At 49.1% G+C, this 16,722-nt stretch overlaps 1 protein-coding gene across 5 annotated transcripts in view; it reads right to left on the reverse strand.

Moving 5' to 3' along the window:
* Window positions 1-668: 668 nt before the first annotated feature.
* Window positions 669-16,722, reverse strand: part of AOPEP (aminopeptidase O (putative)) — a 348,549-nt gene continuing 332,495 nt past the window's right edge. For 2 of the 5 annotated variants that reach the window (XM_074330240.2, XM_019711970.3), the window contains 3 exons: window positions 6,548-6,634; window positions 4,604-4,748; window positions 669-1,280 (listed from right to left, as the gene is read on the reverse strand). In XM_074330240.2, the coding sequence (XP_074186341.2) occupies window positions 4,608-4,748; window positions 6,548-6,634 (228 nt within the window). In that variant the 3' untranslated portion in view covers window positions 669-1,280; window positions 4,604-4,607. The other 3 variants (XM_019711974.3, XM_019711975.3, XM_074330241.2) reach the window with 3 other exon arrangements.

Raw genomic sequence — 16,722 nt, forward strand, 5'->3', positions numbered from 1 at the left:
AGCGTCTTCCCCAGGTGGGCAGGTGCTGGCTGTGCTCTGGGCCCCTTCCTGCCCCGCGTCAGAGGGGGCCAAACACACGCCGACGAGAGGGAGAAAGCATAGTTTGTTCTTTACAGAAAGCAGCACTGTGTTTATTTAAATTTAAAAATAAAATTTTGATTCTTGTACCAATATGGTGAACAGCAGACATAAACATAGGCAGAGCACATGCAAACCCTTCTAGAAAGACAGTCACTGCTAAACAACTCTGAGGACCATGAGCTTCGAATGAAGGAATGTGTTAAAACTGCTTCACCCCAAACAGGCCAGACGCAGTCAGGTGACAGCAGCCCCAGAGCAGCCGGGTGGTGTGGGCTCGAGTTCATTCTCGAGCAGCCCAGCCCGTGTGCCGTCACACGACGGCACCACCTGTGTGGCTTCGATGGCATTTTAAACCATCCTGCCCCTTGGATGATACTAGGAAGCTTGGTGTATTTTTTTAAACTTCCAACATTTGTGGGGAAGAAAGGCGACATTAACACAGACCCCTCCCCCCAAACACTCCCCCCTCGTGCCTCCAAGAAAAGCAGGAGAGCCCCTCCCCCGGCCTCAGCCTTCCGGGATACCAAGGCTGCCTGTTACACTACCTTTTTTTAGGAAACAGCATTAAATTCAGAAACAAACAGGAATACAAACACACTAATCCATTACATTTTATTATTAATATGTCTTAGATTCATATCCTGTACTTTTACCAAAAAGCACCAACATTTTGGGGAAAATCTAAATAATGGACGCATCAATCAAAATAATTATGTAGAATCTTTCTGAAATGATCCAGGGGAGAACAGCAAATGGTGTTCACTGGTCCCAGTATACAGAAACTCGGTGACTTTCTGGAATTACAGAAATAGCCAATGCAGCCATATGCTGAGGGGCCTGACGCCAAATGTCCAGCGGGTTTTTTGACATGTCTCAAGGTTATCTTTAGTTACCTGTGTGAAAGAACTGCCTTAAACCCACAGAAGAGACCAAATTCAGGTTCAGTGTGCTGAGGTGGCATTTGAGGGTGAGGGACCAAGGCCCCCGGCCCCAAGGAGCTCGTTTACGAGGCGGCGCCTGTCACATGTGCTCTGCTGAGAGCAGCCTCTGCAGGAGAAGCACCGAGGCGTGGGCGCTGCTGTCGGATGAAGGCTTTAGTTAGCGGCCTGTATCCTTCCTTTGATGCCCAGGGTCAATGCGATTCTGGTCCCACCAGGGCTACGAGGAGATTATGAGAAAGACTCTCACTGTGATCTTTCCTGCAAAGGAAACAGCAATAAAATTTATTGCCGGGTCACAACAGAGGAATTCCTGTAAACGGGTACCTTTGTGTGCTTCTGGTCTCCACTCTGGAGAGAGGACAGTGGCGGACAGGATGAGACCCAGGCCCCATCTCAGCCCCGAGAACGTGGTTTACAGCTGCCCTTGGCCTTTAGCCTTGCTCACGCGTGGCTGTGAAAGCCAGCGCTGTACCTCAGGCTCCATTCACAAGACAGACACCAGGGAGAGCGCCCCTTTCAGACTTGCATTCACTCCGGCTCCCAGCCAGTCACCACAGCGGCAGGGCAGCAGTGCCTGTCACACGTGCTCGGCACTCTCCGCATGCATTCTGCCTTCAGGGTGGAAGCTCATCCCTGTGGAGCTCTGCGGTTCCACCGCCATCCACACCTCAGGACCACATACAGGTGGGCGCCGCCTCTGCCGCTGGGGACTGGTGGCCGACGCGGTGGCCCGTCTTCCCGTGAGTGGAGTCCCGGCTCCCGAGCCTCTGGGCACTTACAAACAGGAAGGCTTTTTGCTTGAGGGCTCGACTCCTGTTCCTGCTGAACTGAGCCAGTGTGTAAAATGAGAACTGATATCAGCTCAGTAGGCACCGGAGGGCGGGTCCAATCGACAGCCCGGAGAAGCAGTGCCTGGGCCAGCAAGCGGCTCAGCGACGTCCGCGGGGGACTGCAGGAGACAAAAACCTAGGCTGCAAATACAAGAGAGAGTCACGGTGCTCAGGGAAAATACAACAAGGCTCTCCGTGAATGACCCAGCCCGACTCACATACAATCAACCGCCGACATGGTTTTACTTGATTTTTGTGATGCAAATGGTTTTATTTACTTTTTTATACGAATAGTTTTTGCAGCTTTCAATACATTTGCCCTCTCCATGAGATGTCTAATTAGTGGTTTATAGTTCTGCAGACTTTTGGTACATTCCTTGCATTTGTGACAGGAGAAAGTGCATCCTTGGGGCAGAGCAGGTCTCTCCTCCTCCAGAATTGTGCTCGGCCCCCAGCTGCCCGCTCGGCGGCGGCCTCTGACCCAGCAGCTCCAACTTAACTGTCCCCATCTCACCTTCTCTTCAGGTGCAGAACTTAGCCACTGTGAACAAAGCGGAAACCAGTCACTGTTCACCAATCAGCTAAGCTCTGCACCTCGTCAGAGAGGTCGTCGGCCGGGCTAATGAGAGTGCTGGTGGGTGTCTTCTGCGCTGCTGGCTTCTTCTTTCCAGGGAAGAGCTAGGAGATGAGTCTGTTCTCCGAACTGCAGAGAGAGAGTGACTATGGCCTCTGGAGGAGCAGCCAAGGTCGTGGTTGCGTGGTAATCCCTGGCAATGTGATTTTATCTTAAGTCACAAATCAGCATGCCAGGAACCCAAGCAGCCAGAGCACTCTGGAGCCGCCGTGCCTGCGCGCTCAAGCCCACACCACGTGCGCCAGGATCCTCGGACACGCGGCGACAAACCACCTCCAGGCCTGCTACGCTACCAGCTGGGCTTTATTTTGTTGTTGTTCATTTACTTGGCTCCTAGAGGTATAACTTTTTAAATCAGAAGGACTCAGTGACGACCATACAAATGCCAGTGCAGTTTTAATCATGACATGAAAAGAGCACCGCCCAGCCTGTGGCAGGAAGTGACGACAGGGCTGTGGCTGCCTTTAACCCTGGGGTACAGATACTAAGGGGTGTGGGGTGTCCCAGGGGCCCCTCTCAGGCTGGGAAGGGTCCCCAGCTGCTGGGAGGTACAAGTCACTGATCTTCACTGAGAAAGCGGAGGTGGGGGACACAAGGGCACGTGACCTCTGTTCATCTGGAAGGGGCAGAGACAGCAAGGATGACCTCAGAGGGGAGGCGAGAAAACAGCACACTCGTCACCGGGACCACTCCTCTGCCAGTGCTTGGGGCACACAACTCAGTGAGGCTCCCGAGAGTTGTGTGTCCGCGGTGGTTCCCATAACTCGGAACATGGGACAGGGAAAGCACTGTCTGCCCAAATGACACACTTCAAGGAACACACACTCTCCGTGAAACTAAACATCTAAAGAGAAATGTAATTTATACTGATTACTGTGTGAGGCTGGCAACCAGATAACTGCGCAACGGTTCCGTTACTTAAACTGGCCCGTCTGTGCCAAGGAGCCGGAGCTCCGGGCAGTGTCTGCACACAGCTGTGTCACTACAAGACGTACAGCTGCTGCCACCACTGCCGTCTCCTGGCCAACACGGTTCCTGGACTCTTCTGGAAGAGCAGGATCACACTTCAGAAAACCTTTTCTCTCTCCTCACTACTAAAGTTCTCTCAGCTATAGGAGATACTTAAACATTAGACAGAAATGGTGTTTATAAGAGTAAAACATTAGGAGCAAACTAAATGTCCAACAATGGGTTAAGAGGACCAATACAAAATATTAAATATCCAGTAAAATATATATTTATAGAGAAGCTATATAATATGAAAAATGCTTGAGATTTGATGTTAAGTTAAAGAAAAAAAGATACCAAGTTAGACATACGCTATTAAATAACATGTAAAACCTTGAAGAAAAACGGAAAAGACACAGAAATGATTGTTAGAGCAAAAAATACACTTATTTTCCCACAGTCCTACTTTAAAATTTTATGCACCATTGCTTACTTTTGAAATGCAGAAACCTGCATTTAAAACCTAACTGCTAGGATGTAAATCTAGCAGGTCAATTCCAAGCACATTTAACAGAAGCAGCGATTTATTTTAAATATTTTAGGATGCCCACTCTACTGTGAGCAGGAGAGCGATTCTGCTGGGACACAGAACCGCCTGAGGACAGGCGGCGGCGAGAAGCATGTGGCAGAGGCCCTCCTGCCAGCCTGCGCCCCCGCGGTCAGGCGGGAGCAGCCAGAGAAGGCGCCGGGCCCTCACAGCCCCGACAGTTTGGGCAGCCGGTAGGTAATGCACGCCCATGTCAGCCTTCCCCGTGGAGACTCCACACTTCTGCTGGCCTTCCCTGTCTACCTGCTAACCTACACAAGATGTTCTCCTCCCCACTTTTGCTCCTCCAAGTAACAAAACGACGCCAAGGAGAGCCGCTCTGCCCGGGGGGTGGACAGCCCCTGCGTTCTGGTGGCCACTCACCAGACGACGTGCTGCAGCCTCGGCCGCAAGCTGCCGCTGCCAGCAGGCGCCCCACGCTCCAAGGCCACCAGGCCGCCTGAGCTGGAGCAGAGGACTGAAGCCACAGGGGCTCTCGACTCACCATTTAGTTATTGATTTGTTTGGCTCCTAAGAGGACTCTCCAGTAGGAACATTGGGGAAAGGACAGGGAGAGAATTACCTCGTTAAAACAACATCTCCGCCACCACCTGAGCAGAGCACACGTCCATCTGCCCCTTGGTCAGCTCAAAGCAGTGCCGGGCGAGCTGCTGCTGCCGGGCGTCCTCGCTCAGCATCAGCTCTCCGTACAGGTAAATGCCCATGGCCTGCGGGGACAGAGGCCAGTGAGCATGAGGAGAAGAAACTGTGTCCGCATGTGCACGGCCCATGCCTGTGGCTGCACACAAACCTGCTGGTTCAGAAATTGCCAAGACCCAAGAAATGGTAAGACAGTTGAACAGTTGTACTTCTGGAATTTATAGCTTTCAATCCCCTTCTCTTTCTTGTTTTCACTGAAACTCCAAGGAAGTCTCAGCTGTCAAGTCTGTCAACAGAACCCCGGCAATTTCAACTGACAACGGACTGAACATTTCTTTAGTGGTGATTGTGTTGGGAACGTTCTGGATAAAGACGAGGGTAACAGAACGACCACCAAGGAAGCCTGCTGCACAGCTGGAAAAAGCATCTAGATGCCCTGTGTACGTCACAAAGACACAGGCCTTCTTCCCGGGAAAGGGTGTCCCATAGGCATTGCTGGGAAACCAAGACCACCATGTCCCACGGCAGCCATGGGTCGGAAGTCATCACGCCATGCCCCCTGGGAAAGATGCCTGTTGCTTCAGCCCAGCCCTACCGCGTTCCCTCAACGATCCCACCACTGTGGCAAACACTGGCTCCACTGTTTCAAACACAATGCTGCAAACACTCCCATCTGCATTTCCCTCGTTTTAAAAATAGCCAATTATGTTCTGGAAGACCAAAGACCCTTTTGGTTCTGCCTTCTCTCTTGTTCCAAGCTTAGTTATGCCCTGGACTGCAGTCTGGCGGAGCAAATTAAAAGCAGGATCTCAAAGATAGCACAAGCTCGGTCTACTTAAGAGTTCAAAAACTCTTCCCTGAAAAAGTTGATATATATATGGTAATCCTTATTTGGCAAAGACAGTGGTTCTAAGTATACTGCAGTTAATTTTGGTTTTCAGAATAGACCTTAAATTTCTCTTGCATTTGATTCTTCTTATACTCCTCTCTGTGTTTCCAAACACCTCCTGCTCACTGTGCAAATGTGACATTTCTTCTGGTACAAAGTCGTGTATTTTTCTTTGTGGGAATACCAAGCCCTTGCTTGCTGGCAGCCCCCCATACTCAGGCCCTCTCAAAAGTCCTTTTGTTTGCCCTACCCCCACGCTGCCCCAGCTGAAACATGGCTCCGCTCTGTCAGCCACAGTGCTCAGCAGAAAGCTCGCTCACAGGCACAGCGGTCATGCCAACAGGAACACACTGGAGGCCAGCTCCCAGCGGCACGCCCAGGCACATGCACTGCCATGGAGAGCCAGGACGGGGTGAGGGCGGTGGGTGCAGAGGCAGTGAGGAGGACAGCCCCGAACACGGTCACACACACACATGCTGCCCGTCGACTCCTCAGAAGATGGCCACTATCCCATTTGAACAGTGAGGAAAGTTCTCGCAGGAAAGACACTCGGCACAGGGGTCTGGCCTGGCGAGGCAGGTGCAGACCCAGAGCAGACGGTTCCGGCCGCCCGGGGCTCTCCCAGTCTAATCCTCACACATACTTTACATCAGGGTCGTGAAGATACAGACACGGCCCTGACCTTGCCCTGAGGCTCCGCGAGGCCATGACGCTGTGTGAGCCTCACTTGGTACGACATGGGCCACAGCGGGGAAGCCCAAGGGCGCCTCGGAGGGGCACGGCTCAAATTTAAAGGGACAATGAGAAAGGGAAAAATCAGCTCAGTGTGTGGCAGGTGAGCTCCAAGGCCTTGAAAAAATCTCTGGAAAATGTTTAAGTATTTGTTATAAAAAATGTCGACACCGTGGGTGCCTGTGTTAAGTGCACCAGACGGGATAGCGTTTAGAGAATCCCCATCTGCTGAAAACTAAAACTTACCTGGTCTTCTTGAAGGAATCTCTCCACATTTTTGTACGCTTTTGTGTATTTGTGCTTAACAATGAGTTCACACCACCGATGGCGAACCTTAAGAAACGAGAGAAAATCCAGTAAGCAACAAACTGGTAGATTTTCTTAGCTTAAGGCGTTTAATGCTCGAGAGCCTTTTGTAGTAGAAAAAAGTTACGGTAGTCCCCCCGGTTCAGGGGATACGTGCCGAGGCCCCCCCTCAGTGGACAGATGCCTAAAATCTTGGATCGTATGGAATCCTATATATACTACGTTTTTTCCTACATATACGTATCTGTGGTAAACTTTAATGCCTTTCCATCTTAACTAAGCACTTATCACATACTGTGGCTATAACTTGCAGTTTGAGGTGCGACACCAAAACTTATTCCTTCTTCACAATTTCACAAATAGAATGAAGATTTGTTCTTACCACAGATATCTTAGCAACCTCAGCTTATGATTTTTTTCTTTCCTTATGGAGAACTTCCACTTTTTCACTTAAAAGAAGCATTTTATGGCTTCTCTCTGGCACATCTTGAATTGCCAGCATCACTACGCTTGCGCTTTGGGCCACTATGAAGTGAAATAAGCGGGACTAGAACAGCAGCCCTGTGATACCATGACAGCTGGTCTGATCGTGAGGTGACGCTAACACTAACGGGCGGGGAGCGCACACGGAGACGCAGGACAGAGGGATGAGTCACGTCCTGGGCGGGTCAGAGAGGGATGGCTCCCCCCTCAGAACAACACGCAACAGAAAATTTATGGTTTGTTTCTGGAATTTTCCATTTAATATTTTTCAGTCTGCAGTTAACTGTAATTGAAACCACAAACATGGGGGGAACTATTGTACTCTCTGAAGTATATTAACATTGTTGATACTTTTAGTTTTAAGTTTCATTTTAGTTTTATTTCTTTTACGATGAAAGGAACCACGTTCCTCATTAGGACTGTTAGTGAATGTCAGTTTATCTGCAAGATAACAGATGACCACAGAACGTAACTGGCGAATGGAACGCACCACCCAGCCAGGCTGTGCCCGGCCCGCAGGAGCTGCCCGTGAAGGGTGCGGTGCCTTCACAACTACGTAACTCCTGCAATAGCCGGTGTGGCTCAATGATGTGGACTGGAACAGTAACCGCCGCCAAGCAGGAGACACTGCTCTCACAGTCCTGAGACGAGGCACAGTGCGCCTTCTGGGGAGTTTGGCGCATCTACCCGAGGGGAAAGGAAGGTGACTACTTTGATGCAAAGAGCTCCTGCTGTAGGTTTGCACAACATACTGAATAGACAAGCCAAACGTGGATGCTGTTTAGTAAACATACACTTTTGTTACTAAAGGTTTAGCAGCAGGAATTTGCCAGCCACCCCCAACAAACACACCCGCTAGAGACAACATAGAAGTTTGATCCCAGCACTGGCTGCCTCAGCTGACAGAGGCAGGGGCCCTTGAGGCACATTCTCTACGCAGAAACTACCTGAATTTGGTTTTCAGAATCCAGTTCCAGACCATATTCTACTGCATCAAAGCACTCTCAATTACACACAGCTAGCAGTCTACCATTTTATATTCCATCATTGGTTTAACATTAGCCATACATGGAAGTGATTATGTGCATTTGAAAAAGCCTCCTTCCATCACTCTGTTTTTATTGCCTTTGAAAGAGGGAGACCCTTTAAAGGAATCCATTTGTGGCAACAGTAAAATATAAGCAATCTCATCATTTTGGCTGAGGCCCCTGTAAATTATATCATTACCCACCGACCTGGCCAGATCTCTCCTTTAATCTACTATAAATAGATTTATATGCAAACAATTAGGAATGAAGGAAAGAAACAAATCTTTCGGAAAGAATCCTTCCCCAAGGCTACAGTGCGCGCTCCCAGCTTCCAGACAGGGTGTTAATTCTGTTAATTCGGGGGACTCTGGTGGCGCTGCCCTTTGCCTGTGGGCAGCCAGGCCCTTTGAACTTGTAAGGACAGGATACCAAGGAACTTTTACATCCCTGAAAGAATTTCAGAGGTGCATGGAAATGAGCTAATAGCCTCAGACCATCACAACAAAAGGGAAGCCACTCAGACTGGAGGGGTCTCAGAAACCTTTCCATCTTCAATAAAATGTTCTTTCCTATACAGCCAATAGAAATTAACAACAGACCATAAAAGGGACAGAGCGGCCCCTGAAATATCCCGAGCGGGAGGAACCAGTGAAAAGAGCCCTGAGAAAGCCGGCTCCTCACACCACACCGAACTCAGAGGAAGCCGGCAGAATCCCCGGGGCCGTGCATGGAGGACCCCAAACGCCTCTGGGAGGCCTCTACCCCTTCTGTTTTCTCCCAACTCACGGTCCTCTACATGCCTCAGACACTGCCAGCCCCATGCATGAACTGGCTGTGCCTTTTGTTTGTGAGCCCTGAAAATGGAAGCTAGCACCCCACATGGGAGGGACAGTCAGGGGACAGGGACGAGGCCCTGGGGGAGGAGCCTCCCGTCTCACGACTGCACAGAGGGGACAACAGTCCTTGCACCAGTTTTTAGTGGGCTCACATATGGGAAAACGCTGTCAGCTTCAAAATGTTAGAACAGCTTAGAATCGTGTGACCTGAGCACAACTGCCTATGACGATCACTGCTGTTTGCCATTCTAAAACTCGCAGACAAGTTTATTTTTCAGACTTGATTTTGAGAATGGAAGGTTCAGCCTCTCATGTTTCCTTCCTGTGCTGTCCTTCATCTTATTCACGCGTACAGAAATAACAAAGCATAAATTAAGGCCTATTTCCTAGTAGGATAAGCCCCCAGAGGGGTGGAGAGGAGGCAAGGGCGGTCCCACCATGACTGGAAGAAGGTCCAGAGACAGCCTAGTAAAAGGCTCTTTCACAATCAATGTGAAGTCAGCATTTCCACTTCTCTTACTGTTAAAAATAGTTTATTGTCCTGATTAATAAGAGATGTAGTCTTCTGACCCCTAAGGGCTAACAAGGCATCCAGGAAGCACAGACCCACCACCCCCTCCCCACGGACATCAAGAGCAGAAACAACAACAAGCCTTTTCATTGCAAAAGAACTAAACGCATTTCAATATTTTAATGACAGGATGTTTAAAAGACATCAGAGATGCTGTGAGAGGCTGATGGCCTAACAGATTTTTTGCTCCTGCACAAGATTTTCACTTCTCTTCATATTTCACTAAGAAAATCCTTCTGTTTTATCCCCTAAACACTCTTTGTTTTTATTGCCGTTGAAATTCGCTTAGCCGCTTGTCACCACATAGACCAGGGGTCTTCCCAAAAAGGTGGCAGCAAAGTGACATTTGTCTCAATTTCTCCCAGAAATATTTCCACAGCAGGCAACGATGGAACAGCCAGTCTCCGGGTCACTGAGACACGTACAAAGTCCTTGACAGCGGCCGTCAGGTACTTGTATCAAGATCCTTCCTTCACTGGTAACGGAGGGAAGTGGAGTTCTCAGTGCTGGCAGCCAGGACATTCAGAAGCAGGTTTCTAATTCTGTGGATCTGCTCTTCTTTGTTTTTCAATTAATTAATTGGGGTAGGGGTCACCTTATCTTTTAACTTCCTCAGCGAAATGAAAAATAAACAGTGCACACATGTACGACCACCCCAGGAGCCGGGCAGGACGGATGGCTTCCCGAGTCTGTCCTCCCGTCTCAGTGCTTCATGGGAGTGTACAAATGCCAAACTCATCAAGTCACATTTAAATATTCACGTTTTATTATACTTCAATCATGTCTCCATAGAGTCGAAAAAATTTAATGATTTTTTTAATGACTCAAATTCAGTCACTCTAAACGCACGCTAGAAATCAATGAGAGCCAGAGTCAGCAAACATCTTAGCTGAACAGCATAAACACAATCAGAAGCGGCCAGACGGAGACACAAGGGGCGAGGATGAGAACGGGGAAGGAGGCAGGAGGGCAAGCAAGCTGCAGGGAAGCAGAAGGGGCCAGTGAGAGGAGCAGGGCTGTGGGGAGGAGGGGCCTACTTCCACGATGAGCCGGCCTTTCTCTGTTGCGTTTTCAGTGCAGACCACAGCTGGGCCCGGCCCACCTCCTGCCAGCAGTGCCAGGACGAGTGCCTCTACCGCCCGGACACGTGCGAGCCATCAGCATGGTGCCCAGCCCACAAATAAGGAAGGATGATGGCGAAGAAGGGAACTTAGGTCCCCAGTTCTTCGCACGAAGTCACGAGGTTGCGACATACAGATGTGCATACACAGCTGTGCACCTGTAAATACTTTGATCTAATAGAAACTAGTTTGAAAATCTGCTTTCCAAAGTGCTCTGCTTTGGGGGAGACTGAACGGAAGGATGATGTGGGTGCTGCCCTCAGTGCTAGGTGGGTTTTAACCTGGCAGCGCTGATACACATGACTGCCAATTAATTCCAGGTTCCCAGGTTTCCGAAGCGTCCGTGAACAAAGTGGTGAGTGCACAGACATCAGTGCTGTCCCAGGAGTGGCCCAGAATGTGACTGGTTCTTTGGAGTTGGCACAGACAGGAGGGCCTTAGAATTTGGGGTGGGAAGAATGCGGAAGCCCATCCATGTTTGCCCCTCATCTGATGACAGAGAATGAAAACCCTCCAATGAACCATGTAACTGCTCCTGGAGGGGGCCCCCTGCCCTCACAGCAGGGACTCCCACCAGGATGACGGGGTACAACTGTGGTGACGGGTCTCAGCCACCTGGGAGACCTGAGCAGACACGTGGCCTGGGCATCCAGAAGGTGTCCCGCAGGAACACGCACAGCACTCCTCATTCCCAACACATTTACTGCAACCAACACACATACACACACACAGGCATACAACATGTACACACGTACACACACAGAAACCTAAGGTTGTTTTTTTTTTATACTTTCCCTCACTATATGCAACACACTGATTTTTATTATGTTTTTTTAATGATGGCTGGTGACCTACTAAATTGATTTCATGACCCACTGTGTCCTGCCCATGGAGACAGATGCCCCCCACCGGAGGCCTGGCTCTGTCACCCAGCCCTGTAAGCTCGCTTAGCTGCTCCAACCACACCCGGCTCGTCTCCCTAGAGTGGGGGGCAGAAGAGCGTGGCCCCTCTGGGCTGTGGGAGCCAAGCGAGGTCACCCAGGCAGGTGCTAGCACAGCAACTCCCACAGTGCCTGCTGCCAGCTTAGCAGGAGTAGCATGTTTCTGGCTTTCCTATTGACTTCAAAAGTTCATTATTTACTGAACTTGTAAAACCGTGTGAGTATTAATTCCAAAAACTGTTTGTTAACTGGTGAAATGACGGAGCAAGGTGGCTGTCACAGGGATGCTGTTTGCTGAGAGGGGAAGGGAAGGCGCTGGGCCAGCACGGCAGAGGAAGACGAGGGGCTGTCTCCTGGGACTGGACTTGGGAGCAGGAGGGGCTGGAGCAAGTCTCAGATTCGCCAGCAGGGGCGCCACCAGGGAGGGGCCCAAGCCTGGGGGAGCTGGCATCTCTCTTGCCACCCCGGATAGTACAGCAGGGGCCAGATGTTGAGAAGTGTGCAAACTATTTGTAAAGGTGGATGGCTCAGTCCTGCACCTGCATCAGCCCAGCCGAATGGCATTTCTGCCATTTCAAGAAAGTTCTCACCACCCAAAAGGCTCGGCCGAGCTGAACGACTTCTTGGCTCAGAAATACAGTACAGGGTGAAGGAAGCCTCTCCTCTGATTTCCAGCAGAGCCTGAAAAATGGCCCCTGCCTTGCAGGTCATTTGTATTTCTAACCACGTCTCAGATTCAGAGGACAGGACTGTGACCCAACGGGCATCTCTGTGACACAACCACGACCTTAAGCAGGACACACTGGGGCTCCCTGGCATTAACTGTTCTGTCCTGGAAACAGGAGAGAAAAGCTGCTGAAGGACAAGCCCACTCCCCACCTCGATCTCCTTTTATCCTGAGACAGGTTAGTGGATCCACAACCAATTTCCTGCTAGACTCCAGAATGGAGCCCGCAAATGTTTCCTGTCAAGGGCCAGAGAATGCACATTTTTGGCTTTTCAGCTCATTTGCCATTATATCACAAAAGCAGCCCTATCCAGTATGTCAACAGGGGCCTGAGCACGGCATCTGCAGATAAAACTTGACAAAAACAGGCTGCGGGCCAGGCTGGCCTGGCTGAAGTTTGCTGACCCTTGCTCTGTCTTGACGGCCCACGGCCTAGACTTCGGGAATCAGGCACAGGCAGGTATGCCCGTAAATGTTTAACCCCCCAAACCCACCAGTATGACGTCACAGAACCTCGAGAGCTGGCTCTCACCAGCTCCAGGGCGGTCCTGCCAGGAACACACAGGGTGCTCTTGAATTTGGGGTCTTCAAGTCCTACTCCTTTCTCTACGGATCACGTTCCTTCCGCACAAGCGAACAAGCTCTGGCATCCCTTCTGAAACGGAGCATCTCTTGGGCCTACAGGCCCAGCACAAATGTATATATAAGCTGCCATGTGTGGGCACGTGACCCCGGCATTGAGGAAACGCAGCTGTTAAGAGTAAGCCCTACACCAGCTTGCTCCCTGTCTCTCTGTGCCAAAGAGACAGCCCTCTGTGAATCACTACCCACTCCAGATCCAATATGTATTAACACTGCACATTTCTCAATGCTCTTTATAGCTTGCATCCTAAAGGTTTATTTTTTCTAACTTCAATTTTAGATCATTTTCCATGAAGCAACTTCTAAGACATAAAAATTCTTATATGGGGATGCTCCTCATAGCTTGTTTATTATCTAATAAACTAATTTTCCAAAGTGGTTTTCAAACTTTTCTTAAACATAATTCTAACATTTAAAATAAAAACGTAATCTGGAACCCCAGTATCTAAAGACAGATTAAAGAGGAGACTGTGAGTGGGTTCTTCAAGCAGTTTAAATCTTTATGTCAGGTAGGAATCACTGCTAAACAGTATACTGCTCTGTGGAGCCCCGGGTTCCTTGGAGGTGGAGTTTGAAAACCAGTGTCTTACAGAAGCATTATTGTGCCTGAAGAATAAATGGAATCACAGAGGCTGAGCAGACATTTCTATAGGCACAAGACCATAGGTTAGTTCTAATAACGCCAATCACGTCTACCAGCTGCCCAACTTGGTTCTGGTAGCCAGCGTACCATCAACAACGTACAGGAGACAGTCAAGGTCCCAGGAAATCAGCCGTGCTGCGGCCGTCACTGCCATCCCAGAGCCAGGGCTCGGTTTGGTTTGGTGCACACTTACTGTCATGCTTGAAAAAGCACCATGGCTCCTGTAGGGAGCTGCTTCCCTTGCTTTATTTTTAAATGTTTAAAAATTATAAAGAGGTAACTTTACACAAGTAGAGAACCCAACAGACATGAAATTCTAGCCATTCAGCCAAATTCATTTCTAATCTTTGCAATAGCAGCAGTCAGTACGATGCATTATTTTGTGTTCTTCCTTCTCTCCACTTGCCACTGTGTAGCCCACACATGTTCAGTTCAAAACCCACTACAGGGTATTATTCCCTCCTGTTAACACACTGCGGCTCCATTACTCCTTCGATCCTCTGCTGACGCCAGAAAGAAAGTCTCAAGTGTGTCACAGGAAGTCCCAACGTGTGAGGACAGCCTGTAGGAGACGGGGGACAGGGCAGGTGCGGTCACACTAGAGGCACAGCAGGGCCGTCTCACCAGCACAGCGCATAGGCGGGCTGCCGGGCCAGCAGCCCTTAACTGCCCCCTGCAGCCCGAGTTCTCACCCCCCACCCCCACCCATCCAATCCGAGGTGTGTTTTACAATCTCCTCCGCTCAGTGTTCTCAGGCACCGGGTGTCTCCTTTCGCTTGCTGATGTACTTACACTGGCGTGGAAGCTCGGTGAGAGTGGGGTCCGGGCACCCTTCCACCATCTCAGTGCCTGGTACCCGCCCAGTCCCTGCTTGATAAATGTTTCTGCAAGAACATATACTACTTTTAAAAAACTCAGAATGCTTTTCACCTACCCTGAAATTATAATGCACAGTTGGAAGCTGTAAAATGCTTTAAAGAATGCCACCCATCCTATTTATGACAGGAAGCACTCCCCTTTCTTTTCAGTCCTTTTGATTTCAAAATTTACTGTTGAAAGGAAAAAAATCTGTCCAGGGAACATGATCTGGGAAGCCCATTAAACCTCATTTAGAGTTTCATTTTATATCTGTAAACAGAAAGACCAAGGCTCATGGCTTTTGTGAGTTAATAAGTCTAACACTGCAATAAACAAACCTGCTTTTTCAATTTGTGTCCTTAAATTAGATTTAACTTTGCTTTAAAGTGGGTTTACTGCTGGTGAGGGAAGCCTGCCTGGCAGCCCAGGAGCGGGAAGGCAGCTCCAAGACAGATAGCATTTCCAGAAAGTATTTTGTTTAGGGGCATCTATAATGATCCAGTATGTCTCATCTGTTCATTCTCCTGAGAGAAGATAAAAGAACAGTCAGCTGTATAATTGTCACATAAACATTTCCAACATTTGTACTTTGAGTCCAGCACTTCTCGTTTTCTCTTTCACCTTACTGCTCCTTCCTCTCAAAGGGCTGCAATCTTAACAGTATTTTCTTTTTAACTAAGGGGAATGAAAAGTTACTTCATTTGCTGTCACAAAGCGAGGTTGATAAATCCCTAGGCCAGGGGTTATGACAACAAATGAGGCATCAGAGACCCTCCGCTCTTCCTCAAGGGCTCTTAGTAACCTCGCTCAAGTCAGTCCCTAGATGCCATCTGTGTGTTGACTGTTTATGTGGGGACGAGCCGTTATAACCAGAGCTGCAGCAACGCGCAAAACAGGATCTTCTCAAACTGCCACCAGGATCATTACACCTGACGTGTACATGGCACGTGATGGTGAGGGTCAAATGTGACGGCTCAGTCATCACGTGTGTTCTCTCCAGCGAATGCAACCTTCCCTCCTCCTCTAATGGAGATAGTACTTTACTTAATGCCATTAATGTATTACAGGCAGCTGGCTCCAAAGGTTGAACTTGGGAGCGCATGCTGGGTTCACCTTGAAATATGGCAGTTTGCCTTCCGAGACTACAAGACTGTGCACTAAATGGCAATACATTCCGGTATGTAATTCCACAATTAGGAAATAACAAAGTCCACCTTCTTTCTTCATTTCGTTAACAGGCAATACATGGCCTTTGCTGAAAAAAAAAAAAAGACTTTTACTGTTGGCAGCAAAGTGACCATGAGTTACCTCCTCGGATAAGCACAAAAGGGACACCTGCGCCTTCTTTCGCTTTCCTCAGAGGCATGTTCCACCATGGAGGGCCTCGCCAAGTCTGCCCAAAGGGCTTGCTCTCTCCTGAATGGGTTTCCACGGCCTTAATTATTCCAATGACCCTGTCGTGTCACACTAGTGGCTGCTATTCCAGAATACGTGGATATCCAGGAAAAGTCATTCTCCAAAAACTAAGTATTGGGTATTGAGGAAAACGTAGTGAATAAAACAGATAAGCCCTCTTGGAGTTTATAGTTCAGTAGAAAGTCTAGGAAAAATTCAGTACACCGGCAAGTGTAGACTCCCTTGGTGATACATGCCATGGAAGGTTGTAAGAGAGCAACGAGGCAAGTGGGGTGGCAGAGAAGTGGTCAGAAGGCTCCCTCAGAAGGGGCCATGCAGACTGAAGGAAGAAAAGGCACCTGCTGTTAGACGGGGCATCCTAAGCCCAGGCAGTTTCCAGTCATACCACATGTTTCATGAAAAGCCCAATCCTCCCTTCCCATTTCTTCTTAATGGCTGTTTCTTCCAATAGCCTTCCCTACAGGAGGTAGACAAATGGGCTTTTAAAAATAAACTCCAAGACTTCAGTGTAAGAACTGAAACTATAAAATATAAAACTCTTAGGCAAGGGCGGCCAGATGGCTCAGTTGGTTAGAGCATGAGCTCTGAACAACAGGGTTAATGGTTCGATTCCCCCATGGGATGGTGGGCTGTGCCCCCTGCAATTAAAGACTGAAAACAGCGACTGGACTTGGAGCTGAGCTACACCCTTCACAACCAGATTGAAGGACAACGACTTGGAGCTGATGGACCCTGGAGAAACACACTGTCCCCCCAAAAAATTTAAAAAACAAAACAAAACAAATTGAAAAACAAAACAAAACTCCTAGAGAAGACCAAGGCATAGATCTTCTGGACCTTGAGTCAGGC

This window comes from Rhinolophus sinicus, chromosome 16 (assembly GCF_057876585.1).
Source record: "Rhinolophus sinicus isolate RSI-liver-muscle chromosome 16, RSI-T2T, whole genome shotgun sequence".
Lineage (NCBI taxonomy): Eukaryota > Metazoa > Chordata > Mammalia > Chiroptera > Rhinolophidae > Rhinolophus > Rhinolophus sinicus.